Here is a 19,883-nt window from a genome sequence, read left to right as displayed (position 1 = left end):
CAGTGTGCTGGAGAAATAAGACCCTTTCCTGAATAAGGTTTTTTCTAAATAAAATTTAGTGATACGACACATTTTTATTCGAAAAAGAATGCTGTACAACCAATACTTAAGACAATAAAATATTGGGGAAAAATATGCTAAATAATCCGCAAAACGTAAAGAATGAAAAGGTATTGAAACTATCCTAACGACTATTTCCAAATAATAACTGTCCGTCGCGTCTGTTTAAATATCCTTAAAAAGGAATTTGATGATAAATCGCAACAAAGTGCAACTAAATTGAAAAAAAATTGAGAAAATAAAATCAAAGAAGCAAATCAAGTTTTTCTCAAGTCCCTCAATCAACTTTAACAACAAAAAATAATAATATAATTGTCTATTAGCTAATAGGAACTTAAAATTAAATTAATAATTAAATCCAAAGGAATAGAAATGCACATTCCGTTGGCACGTAAATAGCAAGCGGAATTTTGCTGGAACGGAAGACAATCGGAATAATACCTCAAACATGAACTGGAACTATAACCTGGATCATGTAATTTGCACTCACGTCGAAGTAAATAAAACTTTTTACTGAACGGTAGAACAGCATAAAAACGTAGACGACCAAACCGTAAACAGGCCACCGAAATAGAGAAAATGAACTCGGTCAGAGATGCTAGCGGAGTGCTCAATAACGACTTCCAGAAGAAAATTTTCTGGGAAAACTTAATTGAGACACTTGAAAGTGAAGGGGTAAAAAGTGGTAGGGGGAGGAAGAAGACCGGATGAAAAAAAAGGAAAAAAATCACTAAGAAACAGAAATTCCGTATCGGAACAGAAATATTGTCACGATTTTTCTTAAACGTGCGTCATGAAGAAAGAAGCGGAAATGAAAATGAAATAAAAAAAAGAATGACGCCGCCCCGACGAGACAAGTACCATAACCGGCTGAACCGCTTCGATCCTCCCAACCTCGCCCTGGCATTAAAAAAAATACAGTAAAAAAAGCGATCTTACAATGCCTACTTTTTCTCAACTCCACCTCTTTCCTTTCATTAGGCTGACGGAAAGAGTAAAAGTAATGACTCAAAGGAAGCAATAATATGAACCGCGAGACCATCAAAGATCCTTGTTGCACGAGCAGAAAAATTGAAAAAATTAAAAATTCGAAGACGTACGTATACACAATGAATACTTTACTTCGGATGAATAACCGGAAAGCATATTTGAGAGGAAAGTAAAGGCTGTACTGATAACTTTGATTGGTAGATTGGATTATAGACATCTAACGCTATCATCCAATAATTCCCTTGGTAGGCATGTATAGTAAATAGAGTATTTAACACTGAAATTCGTTTATATAATGGAATTGTAATTACACGTAAATTTACTCATAGACGACTTGGATTTTGACGTGCCACTTCATCATCTGGTGACCATTACCACCACATTATGACGTGCCACGTCGAAACACAGGTAAAAACAAGAAATGAAGTCAATTCCATGAAGTCACGCTCGAGACAATTAATAACCGAAAATTTTCATGTTAACACAGAGTAGCAATAATCGTTTGTATAACTATCCGGATGGCTGTTACGTTATGCTAGGTTTCAGATATGATTCGTAATATTTTCTGGTCTAGCTCTTCGTCGCTCCACGAACTTGCCCTAGCAGGTTTTTTCTCTTCCCCGAAGGAAATACCGCCCTCTAAGGATGCCAACACGAGACATAAAATTATTTAAATATTTTATTTCCATTATAACCAAAATTGCTTCTTAGCAACACTCAAAATGTATACATTTTCAGCATACTATTCACAATACATTTAAACAACTTACTTGTTCTTTTTTCCTGTAGAGTTTAATGGCGAAACATGTAGCTACCACAATAATTATGATTGAGTAGAAAATTTTCACATTTTAAAAATGAGAAGTCTCGCAATCTAATTTCTCCCAGCAGCAGCTCTGGACTAGAATGGGTTAAAATACAAAACCTGGGTGTATTTTTCACTAGCCTCTATTGCGCATTTTCCGGTTGGTTACATGTTTGGGACGTAGTAGTATAGGAGCAGGGAGGGAGGGTCTGAATAAGAGGGGGATAAACCCCTTTCCCTCTGATATCCCCGAAGTGGACGCTCTTTTGATGATCGAGTTACATTGCCGCCAATTAGCCAGGCACCAATCCCGCCTCCCTCCCCCCTACACCCACCCCCAGCCCGACCACCCCCTCTTCCCCCCCCCCCCGAATGACTTTCCCATCCCCACTCTCCCATGCCGAAAATCGACCCCTCCCATCTCCACACAGTGAATGCAACGCCGATTGGGAGACGAATTTATATTCGACTCTCGCGGAAGGTAGCTAGTGTCCCACAGTCGACACGAGGAATGCAGGGAGACGAGGAGTACATTGAAGTGGAGGAAAAAGGTCATACTCAGCAAGAAATAGACTCTTAGACGTAAATTTAGACATTGTGTCATTTTCATGGAAGGGGAGAAGGAAGGAGACAAGAGTAAGTTAGGACGACTCCGAGGCTGCGCGCTAGGCTTAGATTGCTTGAACAATTGAGAATGGATATCTTTAAGAGCGACGCAGAGAACATAATATTGGAGCCACACTATATTTCCAGGTCCGATAAAAGCGATAAATTAAGAGAGATGTTCTGCCGCAAGGTTCTTAGACGGTACTTTACTTTAAGAACCTTGGTTCTGCCGAACGGATAGATATGGGAATTCGTTTTTCGCCCGGACCATAAAGGACTTTAATAAACGCTAGTCCCAACTTCGTTAGAGCACTTTTTTTTAGCTATGAACGGCTGGTGTCCTAACACCCTGTAACATAATGTAAACAAGCCACCATGTTGTTTGTAAATGATTTAAAACTAACAATGGTAGTGAGGGACGGAGAGATTGTTGGGAACGGAAAAGAGGGAGTCGTGTATGGAGAGAAGGAGGAGGTAGACGTGTTATAAAGAAAGATCGGGAGAAAGACTAAAGTAGCGGTGTATTGAGAGAGCGGAGGAAGAGATACGGCAGAATTCAAGATCGGCAGGGAGAAGAAGAGAATGCAGAGAAAAGGAGGTGCCTACGAGAGGAGATGAGAACGGGAGGAAAGGAATACGGCAGAACTCAAGATCCACACTGGTGCAGTTCATGGCGGTGGTTCAGTGAGTGGTAGGACGGATAATATAAATGGGATTGTGATAGTAATGGTGGCTTTTTGATGTTGTTTTTTGCTCCCAAGTTTCAAAATATAGAGCTTGTTTTTGAATTGTACTGAAATTATTTGTTAAGTTAGTAGTGGATATTTAAAAACGTTACAACCCCCTGCCACACGCCTTTTAAGCGGCTTGCGGGGTATTGTGTAGATGTAGATGAAAAGTAGAGCGCACAGCGTGACGAGGAGACGGCGGAGGTGGGTGGAAAGAAAAGAAGGGTAGAGGACGCATGACCGTCCGAGAGAATTCCTGGGTAAATTGGGAGAGTTAGCGTGGGAGACATAAGGGAAGAAGGGTTTAAAAGGAAGACGGTCATGGGGGAGGGGAGAGGTTGGGGAGTGGGCGGAGACGGATTGGAGGAGGGAGCAGAACTGGCGCTTTTTAATGGACGACGGATTTCCAAGACGGCGTGTAATGGGACAGTTCCCATTGAGGATTTGTACGGATATGGCATTTGACCGTGGGCAAGTTCAAAAAGTTAAGTTGATCGGAACCGATATCGACAATTTTATTTGGATTGCCGACAAATTAAGTCTACAATTCGAAATCGACAATTTTATCTGTATTACCGATTGCATAATGAATCACAATGGCCAATTAGTCGATTATGAAGATTTTCAACTGTCCCCGTTAGTTGACGGCCAACAGATTGACAATCGTTGACTGATTGTTTGATTAGTCTGCCATTAATAATAGCCCACAAGTTGTCCTGGGTATAAAAATTGTTAAGTCCCACCACCTCTTGATACCAATTTTCGATGAAAAGCGAAATTATATTCCGCGTAGTGGTTATCGATTGTCAACATGCGTTCAAATGGACAGCTAAATAACGATTGACGATTGTCTATCAATTTTCGAGAGCAGGTAATTCATTATTTATAATCATTCCATTGTTATCTTTGACTACCGACAACGAACGGCCATAGACAGACGATCGTATACCGTTATCATACAAAAGCTTGGTTTACAAGTCGAAGTAGAATGCTGTAGCCGTCCTTCTTTACGCTTGACACTGCGAGTGGACGGTGGTTTGAAGCATTGCGAATACACTGACAGACAGGATATTATAACTGGTCATTTGCCATCTCTTCTTACATGCTACCATGGTGAGTAAATATCGCCTCTTCACCGTTGATATCTGGGCAAGACCATTTAGTGAGGTATAGCGGAAAAACCTAACCAGAGTTACTGAAGGAGAATTTAAAGAACTGCCAATATATAACACTCGCCCTTCTTGAGTGGGTGTTTCCCTGCAGTAGTTTTTTTCCAACAACGATAAGTCAATGAAAATCCTTGATTTTTCAATTAATGTACCGACACATCTTTTTACCCACAATACTGCTATTTTCTACTACTTCTGTAGATTGTCAACTTTTTTACGTCCATCAATCAGTATATCAAACCTGTACTTTGTGCTCACCGAAGCAAATATTATTATCCCAGAAGGATTTAATATTTTTCATGCATAATTTTAATTGACAATGCAAATCGCTGCCTATATTTAGTATAAGTGTCATAACGAGGGGTTAGATGGAAAAAAGGACTTCTTAGTCTCATTCTCGCTCATATAAAGTTGTTTTCATAATATTATCATCAAAATTGGACCTCAACGAGTATTTTCAACCATTCCACATAGATGGCCGAAATCGCCCGCGCAGGTAAGGTAGAAGGAATCTGAGATGGTGGTTGAGATAGAGAAGTAAATGAGATGGACCGACGTCTAGAAAAGAGAGGTTGTCTGGGGAAGAGGGGATAAGGACGGAACCTATTAATTAGGGGACGAATCGAAATGCCAGCCGATGAATGTCCAATTTAAAAAAAAATCTTCAACTCCCCCGGTTATTTTTCTCGTATCCCTTCGATACGTAATGCTTGTTTGTTCTTTTTTCTACTCGGACTTTTCTTGTTTCAACCCCCTTCTCTCTTTTCCTTTTCGCTTCCGATTCTTCCTCCTAACCTCCTCATCCCATCGAGACCAAAAGCACACACTCACAAGCCCTTAAAAACCTGCAGCGAGTCCATTTTAGGAAAGCATTGTGACTCTCTCTCTCCCTCTCTTTTTTCTCTCTTCCTACCATCCCCTCTTTCTCTTGCTCATTAAATGTTGGGGATGTATTAGATGATATATGGCGCAAGGGGTAGCAGGGAGCTCGCCAAACAGAGGAAGAAATTCCGTTGATTTGGCCGACCGGTCCGTGGCCGTGGTGCGGTTTTTGCGGACGATAATTGAGTCGACGGTTAATAGGCTGACGGCGTCGCGATATGCTAAACGGTTCGTTTGACGGGGATTTTTCAACCATTTTCTTCGAGAAATACGGAAATAATGAAGCTGAAATTCCATATATAGCCCTTCTATCTTACTCTCTCCGGTGTGCGACAAGTTTTTAAGGAGACAAGATCGAGAAAGAGGGGACAGGGCGTACTTAACGTTTGTTCAGACGGTTCTTCATCCCAGCCAATTAAACCACGACGAAAAGAAAAAAAAAGAAATCCTAAGGACCCATGGGAACCTGGACTTAGCGGTGGAGTTAATTGGGTACAGAATTTTTCAAACGGTCCACCATCTAATCAACGCAAAAATCGTCCTCTTTCGCAAAATAGTAACGATCCCACACAAAAACTCAAATAATAGCGAAAAATAACTTCATGCCACCAATATGTTCTTCAAAAATTTGAGCAGGTATACATCAGAAATGAAATGCAGAAAAGAAAATATTTCTTCATCCTGGGGAGAGTATTTTTCACACGACTCAACATGGTAACATTAATGTTCCTAAAACGTCACAGCAATGAGCCAAAAACGGTCTACACATTATTTAACAAGCCGCTGGCGCATTAAAAGCTGAACTGTCAAGAACTCCTAAAAAAGAAATTAACACATGCAGGTACACTTAGAACGAATCACGATTTGCTTAAGTAATAAAATTTAAATAAAAGCAATCGAAATGCTTAATTTTATTGAAATAATTGATTTTTATGTTAGACTGTTACTGAAAAATTATAAGTGAAATTTTCTCGATAAAAAATAATTTGTATAGTATTTTACGATAAGTGTTATCACATTTCTTTATGCTAATATTACTTGATAAAACAAAAAAATTAATTGTGCATGTCTTTATCCTGATATAAATGTGTGTAGTTCAAAATATCCTGAAAAAATGCCCATTTGTTTTTAAATTTACGGCATGGGGTCAAAAATACCCCAGGTGGATTTCACGTAAATGTTGAGCAGGTGGAGTCCGAGGGTTAATTAAGGAGCGCTATCGTAAGTGTTGTGTGAGTAGTTTGTCGCTTGTGCAGGCAGAAACTTAAAATTTAACAAATAAAACATGAATCAGAACAATTTTTAATGATAATCCATTATAGTAGTAATGTTGGGAGAGCTGATTTTTATAAATAATAACAGATAACGAAGTCCCTTCAATAATATGCAATGGCGTCAAACCTAAGTGAAAAGACTCTTCTTTGATCACACTCAGAATCTATCACCGCACCAACCCTCTCCAGCGATTGATGCTGAAGCTCAAGTTGTACTCCTAGATTCAATTTCGCAAGGAATAGTCTGAATACGTTATCACTAATCTAAACGCGGTATTACTTAAAGAAAATACCTACGCCAAAGTATTGTAAGCTTCTAATTCGTTCAATTTACCGTAAAAAACTAGTTGTTTCCCACTTTTGGTCAAAGTTTTGCACCGACACACATTAATAGATAAAAATAAAAATTCGCGTCAATCGCAGATCAAAAAAAAATTAAAGAGCTTCCAAATAATTAGGAAGTTTCCGAAAGTGCATCCATCAAAATTTGGTTGTAGACAAAGCAAGAATAGGACATCAAGGAAATATTTTTCCCATTCCACACGATTACTTATCTGAATGGAATTATTGAGTACACGAATAAAACATAGACTAATTATACATTAACATAATTACAAAATTACGAGCGAGGAAAAGTACAATAAATAGTCATTCTCAGCATCAGAGTGAATATCTGAAATGAAGGTGTAACACCGATTAAATTAATTATAAGATCGGAAGAATTATCTTCGAAAACCACCGGAGTATTGAAGAGCAGACAAAGAAGTCAACGTTTTGGAAAGAAGGCTTTCGCGGAGTGGCGTCGATGATTGGCTGCTTTCAGGTTCTCTACCGCGTCTGTTCATATCAGGTGACGACATGTTTCGCAAACGTTGCAGTTTGAGAAACATGTCGTCACCTGAGATGGACAGACAGACAGGGAGAGAACCTAAAAGAAGCCATTCATCAAAGTCAACGTTTTAACTGCCCAAACAAAGCAGCAGGCTACCATACACATGCTTCAGAAATACAGAAAGGGTGATGTATACAAAACAATAAATATAAGGAGGAGAAACAGGGCGAATCAATGAAGAATATGATTTAGTTAAGAGGCGATGAAAGAAAAAAATGCATAGATAATTCAAGTCATTGACCAACCATTATTCATAGAGAAAAATATTGATTTTTTTTATTGCGGCCGATAAATGACAGGAATGAAAAAATAATAATGCAGTTGCAAAGAGAATACGGATGACAAAAATTGAAAAACCAGAATTTCTTAAGATAATCCTTCCCGGGATTACTTTAAGATTAATGACTGGAGGATTGTAATCGCGGTTCTGCAAAAAAATAGAAGTCACAATTTAGGAGATAATACTTGATGATTTTTTCATCACGTCGCAGGATGAAACAAAGCGTTTGAGCAAGAACTAATATAAATGAGCTTGCTTATCCCATGATAACGCAAAAACGGATCGCAAACAAGGTCGGACATTAAATCATTTGGCTAATTGACGGTATCTACCTGCCAGAAGCAATGCTAATGCATTCTTAAGGAACTTCCGATGCTATCACATGGAACAATGTTATTCATTACTCGAACCGAGAGATTTGGACTCGGATAAGTCTGCTAGGCCGCGGAATTTCGATAGGTGACTACTTGTTCCCACGTTATCAGTTAGCCCTCGTGAATAAGGGCGATCGACTGGCAAAGCATTTATCATGGAATTTAAGGATTCCGATAGAGCTGACGGGGATTTGGCTAATTATGCATCAATTACATCCAGAAACGTTTAATTGCATCGAATAGAAATACATCAGTCCGTTTGAAATCCGATAAAAATCCCGCGACAATTGGCAGATCAGGTATGGTGAGCTCTGCGGCCACATAAGTGAAACAGAGAGGTAGTCCCCAATGACCGTAACGTTAGAGATGATGTCACAGGTACGAAATAAGCTGATTTACTGATTAGCTGATATTTAGAGTTTTCGGTAAAAAGGAGGACTCATGGCAGTGACCAACCCAAGCCTTCATGGACCGGGAAGTCTTCATGAGCACTCAACAAAATTCGAAGGAAACTTAACGAGGGTTGAAGGGGTCTCGCTAAGGTTGCCTTGGTTGAGTACCAAAAAACCATCGCATTAACTTCTTTCGTACCTACGATGTGATGTCTAATGTTGCGGTCATTATAATTCCGTTGCCACTATCATTGACCAGACTATCATTACGCAAAAGCCTTACTTTTTAAGCAAATCTGTTTCTTCTAAGCTGTGTATTAATTTAAGATATTGCTCATTATATCTAAAATGATGTCAATAAATAAACAAAAACGCTCTTTGCAACACTTGCTACTCTCTCTCGGGAATCGGAAACGAGATAATGATAGCCTGATTAAGACAATTGTCGAGGGAAAATACAATTAGATAGCAGGAAGGGAAAAGGAAGACCTCGAATGAAATATATGTAATAGGTATTTGACAGAGAAGAAAACTAAGGTGTGAAAAAATTAGCTGATAGGAGAATTGTGCGGAGAGCTGCGTCAAACCATTCGTAGGATTGTTGACTAGCGATGATGATGACAGTACTATAATTCCTAAGAAAATTCTGCAATTTCGTTCAAACAATAAGAAATATTATCTAGAGGCATGTAGCTAACAATTGGCTTCCCTTACAGAAAAAAATTACCTAGCTTGGGCTTGCCTTGAGCTAACAATTATCTTTCTTTGCAGAACAAAATTTATTACGAAATCTGCCTTAATTTTTCGACATATTTGCCTCTTGTAAGCTCTCTTACGATTCAAGACATTGCTAATCTTCTCGAGTGTGATATCAATAAATAAACAAATATGCTATTTCCAACGTTTGCAAAAACTCTCTCGAGAATCGAACAATAACGTCTTCACACTGCAACCACCAGGGAATTTCTAAACGACAAGCGTTTTACACCAGAGAAGCAAAACATTCCGACACTGCTGACTGTGTGCATGTTTAGTGCCTATTTCACGAGCTCCCAGGACAGAGAAGCTCAAGTCCCACCTCATGAAGCTCCAAGGAAAAGACAGGATCAATATTTTAGCAAAGAAATAAAATGAGACGTTATGGAAATGAACTTGGTCCCGAGTTAAAAATAGGGGAGCGAGGAATTCGCAAAGTGATTTCGCGCGTTTAAAATCCATCTCACTACGTCATTCAAACATAGCAAGAAAGAACTACTGAGGACGTCAAGTCATAAAAAGCAGTAATATTCTAATCTAGGTAGTTGCACACGCGAGAACTATCTTAGGAGTGCGTTCGCTAAACTTAATCGTTAGAGACTCCTTTAAAGTAGTTGCCCACCCATTAATCAAAGCTGACAAATTTAGCGTGACACTATTAATTACAATTCAATCACATATAGCCCTAAGGAATAGAGTTAGCGTGCTGGCTTTCTATTCATAGGGAGCGGGTTCAAAAACCGACGGTGGTAGTGGCCAAGAAGAGGCCAATGAAGAGTCTAATCTGGAGTGTAACTAACCTTCCATGTGGACTCTCATCAATCAGTTTCCCCTTCTCACCCACCATATATAGCACTTCGTCGTTCCTCTTCCGCCTACCGTCCTTCGTCTACCTCATATTATATATTCTCCGTCACACCACCACCTATAACTTCGCCAGTATTTTCTCGTCCTATTTCCAAAACAGAATTAAAATTATTATTCTTCAAACCAAAAATTTTACGATACTTATGAAATGCTTCTCCACGAATTTTGATTATGGTTGACGACATTTATCTCATAAAGAAAAAAAGACAAAATTAAACGTAAACTCTTCCAATTCCACGAATAGATAACAACGAGGCTACCTCACTTTAATCACACTTGCTTATAAGACGAATTTTGCACAATTGGGAGATGATATAAGATATGCATTTCATCAATAAAAACCGTAAATAGAAAGCGAGACAACCTCGATCATGTTCACGAATTAAGAAAACGGAGACGAAGATTGTGATACAAAAATATACCACCTTGTTAATCCGATACGCATTGAGAAGATATATTTTTAGATTCCTTCTCGAGAAATCTTTTGATGGATCTTTTTTTTTTCCTGAAAAGATGGGCTCACTCCCTCACGACCAAAAACTCACCCCCTACCCCGCCACAACAACCCCCTCCATTGTCGTTCTTTTTTTTATTCTCGTGTTGTCCCCATCCCACTCATATCTCTTCCCCCACCCTCGTCCGCACAGCGCCTCACAACGGTAGAAGGCGCGAGTAATGAAAGACCTCGCCAAAATTTTCAGAAAATTAAAAAGTAGAAAAAAAATAATAATAATGAAGGGAGAGGTGGAGTATAAATGACGGGACCCAAATGGCGGCTCCAATTAAAGAGCTGTCAATGAGGGCGCGCTCACGGTCTGGACCACCATACAGGGAGGGGGAGGAGGAAGGTGGAAAAGATATTTTTTTCTCGCTCTCCTTTCTCTATTTTTACTCGAAAACTTTTCTCTTACGCCGTGAGAAGAGCATCTGAGCATGAGAGAGATGCTGATTTTCCTACTACAGGGATCCTGGCTCGAACCCCGACGCACAGTGGGACAGATTGTGGATTAGGGAGGAATAAAATCCAAATGTTTTGAGAATTTCATAAAAAATTCAGTAGGTAGCAAAAAATAAAACTTGCTTCCTGCGCGAGGTGGCCCGTCAAGAGGATCCGGTTCCATTATCATGAACGTGCAAAACTCACACACGTGATTTATCCCCGGGAGAGCACTACCCTCACCTAACCAAATCGATTTTAGGGTTGTAGCACTGAGGAAATATATCCTCGGAGAAAAGTAATTCCAAGGGGAGGTAGGTACTTCAAGGAAAGGAACTGATCGTATTACCAAGAATGCGTGGAATTTACATGGCAGTAATTTAGTCTCGGGTGAGCTCTAACATGACCAAACAAAGCTGATTGTACAGTTGATCTCCTATCTCTTTTTTTTCTCGATCACTTTTCTCTCGGTGTGGGAAGAGCATCATCCGAGGAATGGAGGTGACATGTGCTGATTTTCCTACCTCGAGGATCCTGACTCGAACCCCGTCCCACAGACTGAGGATCTGGGAGGAGCGAAATACATATATCTTAAGAGTTTCATAAAAATTTTGTTTATAGCAAAAAACTTCTTCCTGCGCGAGATGGCCGAAACAACGGAACAATTTCAATTGCCATTATCGTCCAAAGTTTATTCGCCCGTCATTTAGTCCCGGATGAGCTCTACCCTGACCTATCCAAATCGTCCATGGGGTTGTAGCATTGAGTAATTATATTCTCGGAAAGAAAAATTACCAAGGGGAGGAAAGGAACTGAATAAAAAGGAACTGATTCCATAACCATGAATATTTACAGGACTTATTTAGTCTGAGGTGAGCTCTAGCATAACATATCTATGGTTGGGTTGGTATCTATCGATGGTAGGGTTGAAATACTATGCAAATACATTTACTTGCAGAAAAAGATTCTCCCGGTGCGTGAGGTGGCTCGCGGAAAGATTTTCGCTCCACTACCCCGGATGACTTACGAAATGCACCAATGATTTAATCGGGGGTGAGCCCTTATCAATTCTATTCAAACCGATCTCGGGTTTACCACTGAGAAATTATTCTCGGAGAAAAATTATTCCAAGGGAAGGTGATTCAAGAGAAGGAACTGATCCCATTGTCGAGAATGTGTTGAATTTACACGACAGTAATTTCGTCTGAGGTGAGCTCTAGCCTTGCATATTTAAAACTTTGGTAAGGTTGGAAAACTAAACAAATATATACTTGCAACAAATAATTCTCCCAGTGCATGAGATGACGCATGGAAAGTGATTCGCTCCATTACCCCAAATTTGATTAAGTAACAGGCCAGTGTTTTAGTCTGGGGTGAACTCTACCTTTACCAGACCAAAAATTGACCTTCTGGTTGAAGCACTGAGAGTGCGACCTTCAAGTAGGGAGTTGGTGGCGAGAGCAGGGCAATAGTCTTGCAGCAACCCCCGAAAACTCGCGAGCTCCTCCAAACCAGTGCAATCAATAGAGGCGGAGGCGGGGGGGTGTGGGGGTGCATGGAAGAGGGGTGGGGGTCGGTCGAGTTTTGGGACCAAGGAGAGTGCACGGGAGGAAAGCGCGAACGACGGGCGCAGTGGAATGGGAAAAGAGGGAGGCGTAGGATGGAATGGGTGATTCAATTGCGTAGACAACGGAATGTGAAGGCCTGGGGCCGTATAAGTTTCTGTACGTGTAAATATTTATCGTAATTCGATTGGTATTATTTCTTATTGTTCGGCCATTTGACTGCGACAGTAGAATCATACACTGCACAGAGTGCATTCTCAATGATTAAGAGGTTTTTTCGTAATTATAATTGTTTGTTGAATTATCGTATTGATTGTTTGTTATTGAACTGTATTGTAATCATACACTGCATAATGTACATTCTTCATGATTGAGAGTTTTTTTCGTAATTATTATTGCTTGTTTAATTTTGTATCGATTGTTAATTATTGTATTGTATTGTAATCATATACTGCACAGTATACATTCTTAATGATTGAGAGGTTTTTTCGTAATTATAATTGTTTGTTTAATAATTGCATCGATTGTCAATTATTGTACTGCATTGGCAATGCACGTAATAACTCCATGCCAGCTATTATAAACATTTAAACTCTTAGTAACTGGGTATCTTATTCTTACCGGTAATGCGCGTAATAATTTTATTCATGAGATAATAACTATTACCAGTTCAATATAGGGTAGCGGAGTCCGGGGTGATTCGCAAAATGGGAAGTGTAAGACCGCATCAACCGGTGTAATTTAATTTATTCAATTTTATATTATTAAAATCAATCAAATAATATTTAACACTCTGTCAAGAGTATGGTATGGTATTTGGAGGAGGCGACCGACAGCTGAGGTCAACTTTGCCACTAGGGAGGGGTATGGAAGGAAGGGTGGAGAGAAACCCGGTGTCGGCATTTTCCTACACCTAACGAAGGCGCAATGGGGACGACTTAACGTCCCATCCGACGGACGGAGTGATGCACTTGAAGTGCCCAACACAAAGCACTCAAGTGGGGATCGGGCAGTCTCGGCAAAATCTCTACCACCGCCGGGATTTGAACCCGGACCGACCGAGTGGGAAGCCGACACTATCTGACTATCCCAATCCTCCTTAAAAGTAACTCTACGGAAAAACCCATTCAAAAGTAATCATAACCATCATTATGACTGCCATCTCTATCAGCGTAAAATCTCTTTTACCTCTTTGTCCCGATCAGTTCCAATAAATTTCCAATCCAACAGATTTCATTACTCTTCCCACCTTCCCAGATTTGGCATTTTCCACCTGCAAGCTTGTTAACCTAATAGTCTTCGACTAAGGGATCTGAAATGAGTGAGGCGAAAGCAGTCAGCAGGATTGGAAATAGGATCGAAGAGATTTCGAGAAGACAGCTTATTTTGAGTCGGAATAGCTTGAAAGCATGAAAAGAATAAGTGAAGTCATAAGTGGCCAGGAATAGTATAATCAAATAAGAGCCTATTGTATTTATTTTGTCAATCAGAAAGAAGTTCAACCAAAAAAAACTCACTAACAGATTCAGAACTTCCTATGACTTTATTGCTACCTATGAATTTTTGTTTACTATAGTATTCTACCGATTAAGGTAGGTTTCCATGGGGCACTAAATAATTAATCTTGGAGCATCTCCTTACAGCACTGCCTTCTTCAATTCACTGTAGGGCCTAAACCCTTTAAATCTCGGCCTCGGTGGCGGCGGGGATAAGTTCTCGCCAACCATATCGAAGGTCACGGGTTCGAGTCCCACCTGGGTTGGTATTTGTGTTCGTCTGTTACTGATTATTTGAACTCCCGATGTAAAGGCCATATTGTGGTGTTTTCGGGGATACTCTAACATTCTACCCTCCAACACCGTTTTCAACAAAATGAGGATAATAGCCTATGATTACTTCAATGTTGAATAGCAATGTACAATGTTCATCCATGTGCTTTTATTGCCCTATCTCCCGCTGCCCCCACTTTGTCAGTCTTTTGTGCCATGCCTCATACTTACTCCACCTATCTGCCACCCCCATCTCACCTCATCATCCTGGGGATAACGCCCTTTTATCCTGGACACTTTCTTGCACGTATAAGATTTTCTCATCGCTCTTTTTGTCAAATGCGTTTTGATGCTTTTTATTCATACCTTCTCCTCTCCCTTTCGACATTCTTATCTCTCTTCATCTCAGTTATCCCATTCATCTTCCCGGCGTTTATAAGCGAAAAATTTTTTGTACTACACCTGATGATAACGCCCTGACGTCGAACCTATGGTCATTATTATTATAGGATACTACCGATTAAGGTAGGTTTCCGTGGAGTATTAGACAAGAATTCTGGGATCCTGCATCCCCATCAACCACTTTCCTCTTCAATTCACAATAAGGCCTACTCCCTTCCATTCCATCTAAAAATCTTATTATTTTCCTTCCTCTCCCTCGTTTACCGAACGTTCTACCCTCTAACACTTTTTTCAACATCCCCTCCCCGATAAGTACCTACAAGCTCCATCCAAACCTTTTGTCTCCTTCGTATCTCATATAAAAGCTGCCTCTTCTCACCCACCACGTCCAGCACTTCATCTAACCTCCCCATCTCCGTCCACTTCACCTTCTCCATTCGTCGCCACACCCACATCTCCAGTCTTTTCTCGTCCACCTTCCTAAGTGTCCACGTTTCTTCACCGTAAACGCACCACACTCCAGAGTCCTAAAGAAGTATATTTTACGAAGCAGACGCATAGTTTAAGTTATTCAAGATGACATTCGGAAGTCACTACTGGGGCACACAATGTTCTTCCTCGGAATGGAGGAAGCATTTTACGCTACCCGCTCCTTCTTCAAGACTTCCTTTCTAGCCTTCGCCGTCTTCGCGCGTTGCCCGGAGGATGAATACAGATCCGAGTCAGGAGTTATTCACCCCACGACGCCCTGCTTCCAATTTCCGGGTTCCCCTCCTGCCCCCCCCCCCCCCACACTCAACACCCCGCCCTCTTCCGTGTACATTTGAGCTATACGCCGAATGTAATGCGCTTTTGCTTGTTTGTATTATGTCGAGTGTTTGCATACGCATGCGTTATAAGATGTCCCCCCTCAAACAATCTCTGGAATTGAAAGAGTCGATGTAAAATTCACTTCAAGGATGGAAGGTGCTCCATACAGGTAAGTATGGATTTCATGCGCTGAGCGATAAAGGTTGTATATTTTGCTGCCGGAGTACTGAAACTACCGATACAAACCGGAAGATATATTCACACAACAGGGTCAAATTAATTTTCTTTCCCACGCAAATGGCTGGAATGAAGGGGAATGCGGCAAGAACAGAACAAATGTGGCTAAATATTCGTTCGTGAGCATTTCAATGGGTCTTGAGTTTACCTCTTTTTAATTTTTACTTTCGTTCAAAAATATTTTGCTCGCCCAAAAGATTTTCTAGATAGTTCCCTTGACATTTTTGAAAACCGACTTAAAACCGGCCAAAATGATTACGTAAATAAAGCTTCTGCGGGGTGAACCGAGACCTCATCTACGCAGTGCTCTTGGTGCCTACACATAAATAGGAGACTGAAGTTCGGCAAATGGAAATTAGCAATAAATTTACATTATCACTTAACGAAATATTTGCGTAACAACAATATAGCTTCTGTTTTTTTAGTGTCAATACAGTACAAAAATTAGAGTGCAGTGGACACAGTTTCCAACACCCAATTAACCTACATCCTCAATTCAATGCCATGATACTAATTACCGCAAAGATTGACTGATCCATCTGACTGGAAACTATGGCTACCAAGACTTAAGGTGAAAATATGTCTCGGTCCTGGTCTGGTCGCCACCTTTGACGTACGAGAATTGGGATATCACCGTAAATACTCCCGAAGGATAATTTATTGATCCTATTTTTCCTACAAAACCGGAATTGAATTTGGCGCTATCTGTCTTCACGTGTAGGGGATGAGCAGGGGGCATTTGACTCACCTCAGGTAGTCCTGCTTGCAGAGGATCATGCCCGCCTTGGTGAAGCACGATCCGCCGATGTCGGCCAGCGTGGCTCCGCAGCACGTGCACTTGAGGCACGCGTTGTGCCAGTAGCGGTCGAGCGCGTGCAGCAGGAACCGCTCCACGATCTTGCCGCCGCACCCCGCGCACACCTTGACCGTGGGCCCGCCTGGGCCGCCGCCGGGGCCCCCGAGGCCGCCGCCGACGCTGCCTCCGCCGACCATGCCTGTGGGAGGGGATTGTCCGGAGACGACAGAGTCAGACATTGATTTCACCCAGACGAACGGCTATCAGTTAAATAAATAAAATAAATAAATACCACGCCATGTATTGCATGAGTGCACCACAAGGGATAATGAACACTTTCTGCTAGATAGATGAATAATGCACAATTCATTCCGAATAAAATAAAGTAATGAAATATTAAAGTGGGTAGACCAATTCCGTACGAACGGCTATCAATTAACTAAATAAAATAAAAAAATACCAATCCATGTATCACATAAATACACCACAAGGGATAATGAACACTATCATATTCTAACACATGTAACTGTTCAAATATATTTGCACGAAAGGTGTGTTCACATACTAGAAAGTTAAATGAAAAAAATTTGCTTTTCAATCAAAAACATTAAAAAATTATGCAAACTTTTACATGGACCTTATTCGTGAATATACCGTGAAAACAACTGAACTGTTTGTAAAAATTATTGCCTTAGAAGTTAATGAGACGAGAATCAATCAATTTTATAACCTAAGTTGCTCTTATCATTAACTTATTTATTTAAACTCAAAATGAAACACACCATTTGTATAAAAATATAATAAATTGAAAGTTAGACGTAATTATAGGGAAGGAAGTGATTAATAAGGATAACGACTATTACATAACACAATTTGTTCGTTCAAACAAATAATACACTTTTACATGATACATATCATAGCAAAATTCAAAAAATTAAAATAACTTAAAATTAAATAGTAATCATAGTAAGGGAAGTGGTGAAAACGGTTTAAACACCCAAATTCATAAAATAATTTATACATAGCAATATGGGAAATATACTTGCACTGAATATATCGTAACAACATTTAAATAAACTAATAAATAACTTAAAAGTAAATAGAAATTACCAGGGAAGTGATTAAAAAGGTTTTAACGCCCACTTTAATATCATAGTATTTTTATAGCAACAAAGCATAAGTATTTGCACTAAATAAACTAATAAACAACTTAAAAGTAAATAGCAATTATTGCCAGGGAAGTGATTGAAAAAATGTTTAAACGCCCAATTTAAGATCACTATTTGTTTATAGCAACAAAGCATAAGTATTTGCACTAAATAAACTTATAAATAACTTAAAAGTAAATAGAAATAATTGTCAGGGAAGTGATTTAGACGAGTTTTACCCAATTTCATAAGATCATTTGTTTGTAGCAAATCGATTCGGGAACTGCGTCGATCGTCCGACGCACCTTGCATTCCGGCCATCGGGTGCTGTTGCTGCATCGGGTGCTGCCCACCGCCCCCACCCATGTGGTGCGCCGACGGGTGCATCCCCTGATGATGCTGGTGCTGGTGTTGGTGCTGGTGCTGCCCGGGGCCGCCCTGGTGCGAGAGCGGCGGCCCCTGGTGGCCGTGGTGCGGGTGCACGTGGTGGTGGTGGTGATGGTGGTGCATCTGGTGCCCGCCGTGGTGCGGGGGCGGGCTCAGGCCCATCATGCCACCGCCCCCGCCGCAACCAGCGCCCCCAGTCATCATCCCGCCCCCGCTGCCTCCCATCAGGCCTCCTCCGCCCACCATATTGTTATTGTTGTTGTTATTGTTGGGCGTGCCGTTGTTATTATTGTTGTTGTTGTTATTGTTGTTGGCATTGTTGAGGTGGTGATGGTGCTGCTGCTGCTGTTGGTGGTGGGGGTGGGGGGATTGCTGCTGCTGGTGCGGGTGGTGGTACGGGGGACCGCCCCCTTGGTGCTGCTGTTGCTGAGGGTGGGGCTGCTGGTGCATGTGATGCATCTGATGCATATGGTGCTGCTGTTGTTGCTGCTGCTGCTGTTGCTGCTGGTGCATGTGGTGCTGTTGTTGCTGCTGCTGAGAATGGTGCATCTGTTGCTCCATCATCATCTGCTGGTGGTGCTGGGGTGAAGGTCCCCCTTGTGGCTGCTGGGTCATGCTGCCACCGGAGCCAGGACCTTGGGGCCCCACGGGGGTGGAGGCCCCCGAGTTGGGCCCGCCACCGCCCCCGCCGCCCCCCTGGGCAATGTGCCCGTTGCTCATCATGCCTCCGCCCCCTCCCATCGGGCCTCCGTGGTGATAGTTGTTGTTATCCTGAGGACCGCCGCCTCCTTGTACCGGACCGCCCTGGTTCTGTACCGGTCCCGTGGGCTGCTGTCCTGGAGGTGGGCCGCTACCCCCTGGAGGCGGCTGCTGACCCTGTTGCTGCTGAGTCGGGGGCTGCTGGGATGCCTGTGGGGGAGGTGGCTGAGGCGGTGGAGGCGAATGTGGCGAGGTAAGTTCCGTATAGGGGTGGTAGTGGGGGTTCATAGTTGAGGCGGCCAGCTTCGCTGATTGAGTTTAGACACCTGTGCAGGGAGACAGAAAGAGACAAAATAGATTAGATTCGAACAATATATTGATACATCACACATGAGACATGGGCCACATATTAACGATGTAAAAAGGGTAAACGCTGATAAGTAATCATAACCTGAATCATGTACAGAGTGGATGCGTTGATAAGGTATTATATTTGGCCCAGCATCAAAAGCATTCCTTGAGTAATTCTGAAGAGCTTGAACAATGTCGTCACTCGCTTCTTAAATCAAGCTGTGCTTTGGGAACTTAAAACAACAAGCCGATAATATAATAAAAGCTAGTAAGAGGCCCGGGTTGATACAGGTAGCAAATGCGTCAATAGTAGGTATAAAGTGTAACCGAGCATAGCATGCGTACATGATCTACGATCATAAAATCATTTTCCGGGGATAATAAAAGACTAATGATAAGTATCCAATATAATATGTACTAACTAAATGAAACATATAATAAAGGTAATTTCAACGCTCCCAACCGTTTAGAAAAAGCTACTTGGTACTTTATCAAATTGTGCTAGAAGCAATTTTTAAATAATAGTACCGCAAAAATGAACGGAAGACCAACGCTTATTCTGTTTACTTTTAAAATTATCATTATCCTAACAAATGATATGACACAGAGACACAATAAACGATATCAAAACACTTCTCGATATCTTTCGCATACATAAATGAAGCCATTAGTCGAAACACAAAATCATGAGGACTTCGTCCGCGAAA

The 19,883-nt window shown here is 41.1% G+C and overlaps 1 protein-coding gene across 1 annotated transcript in view; it reads right to left on the bottom strand.

The window, feature by feature from the left end:
* LOC124164926 (protein pygopus-like) overlaps positions 1 to 19,125 on the bottom strand; it is a 240,845-nt gene extending 221,720 nt beyond the window's left edge. The window contains exons 1-2 of the mRNA XM_046542158.1: positions 18,045 to 19,125; positions 16,544 to 16,790 (exon numbers count right to left, since the gene is read on the bottom strand). Coding sequence (XP_046398114.1) covers positions 16,544 to 16,790; positions 18,045 to 19,113 — 1,316 coding nt within the window. The 5' untranslated portion in view covers positions 19,114 to 19,125. The remainder of the gene's footprint in view (positions 1 to 16,543; positions 16,791 to 18,044) is intronic.
* Positions 19,126 to 19,883: the final 758 nt, after the last annotated feature.

The sequence above is a fragment of the Ischnura elegans genome, chromosome 9, assembly GCF_921293095.1.
Source record: "Ischnura elegans chromosome 9, ioIscEleg1.1, whole genome shotgun sequence".
NCBI classification, from domain to species: domain Eukaryota; kingdom Metazoa; phylum Arthropoda; class Insecta; order Odonata; family Coenagrionidae; genus Ischnura; species Ischnura elegans.
Note: the sequence above shows the minus strand (reverse complement) of the source record. Positions and strands in the feature narration are given on the sequence as shown.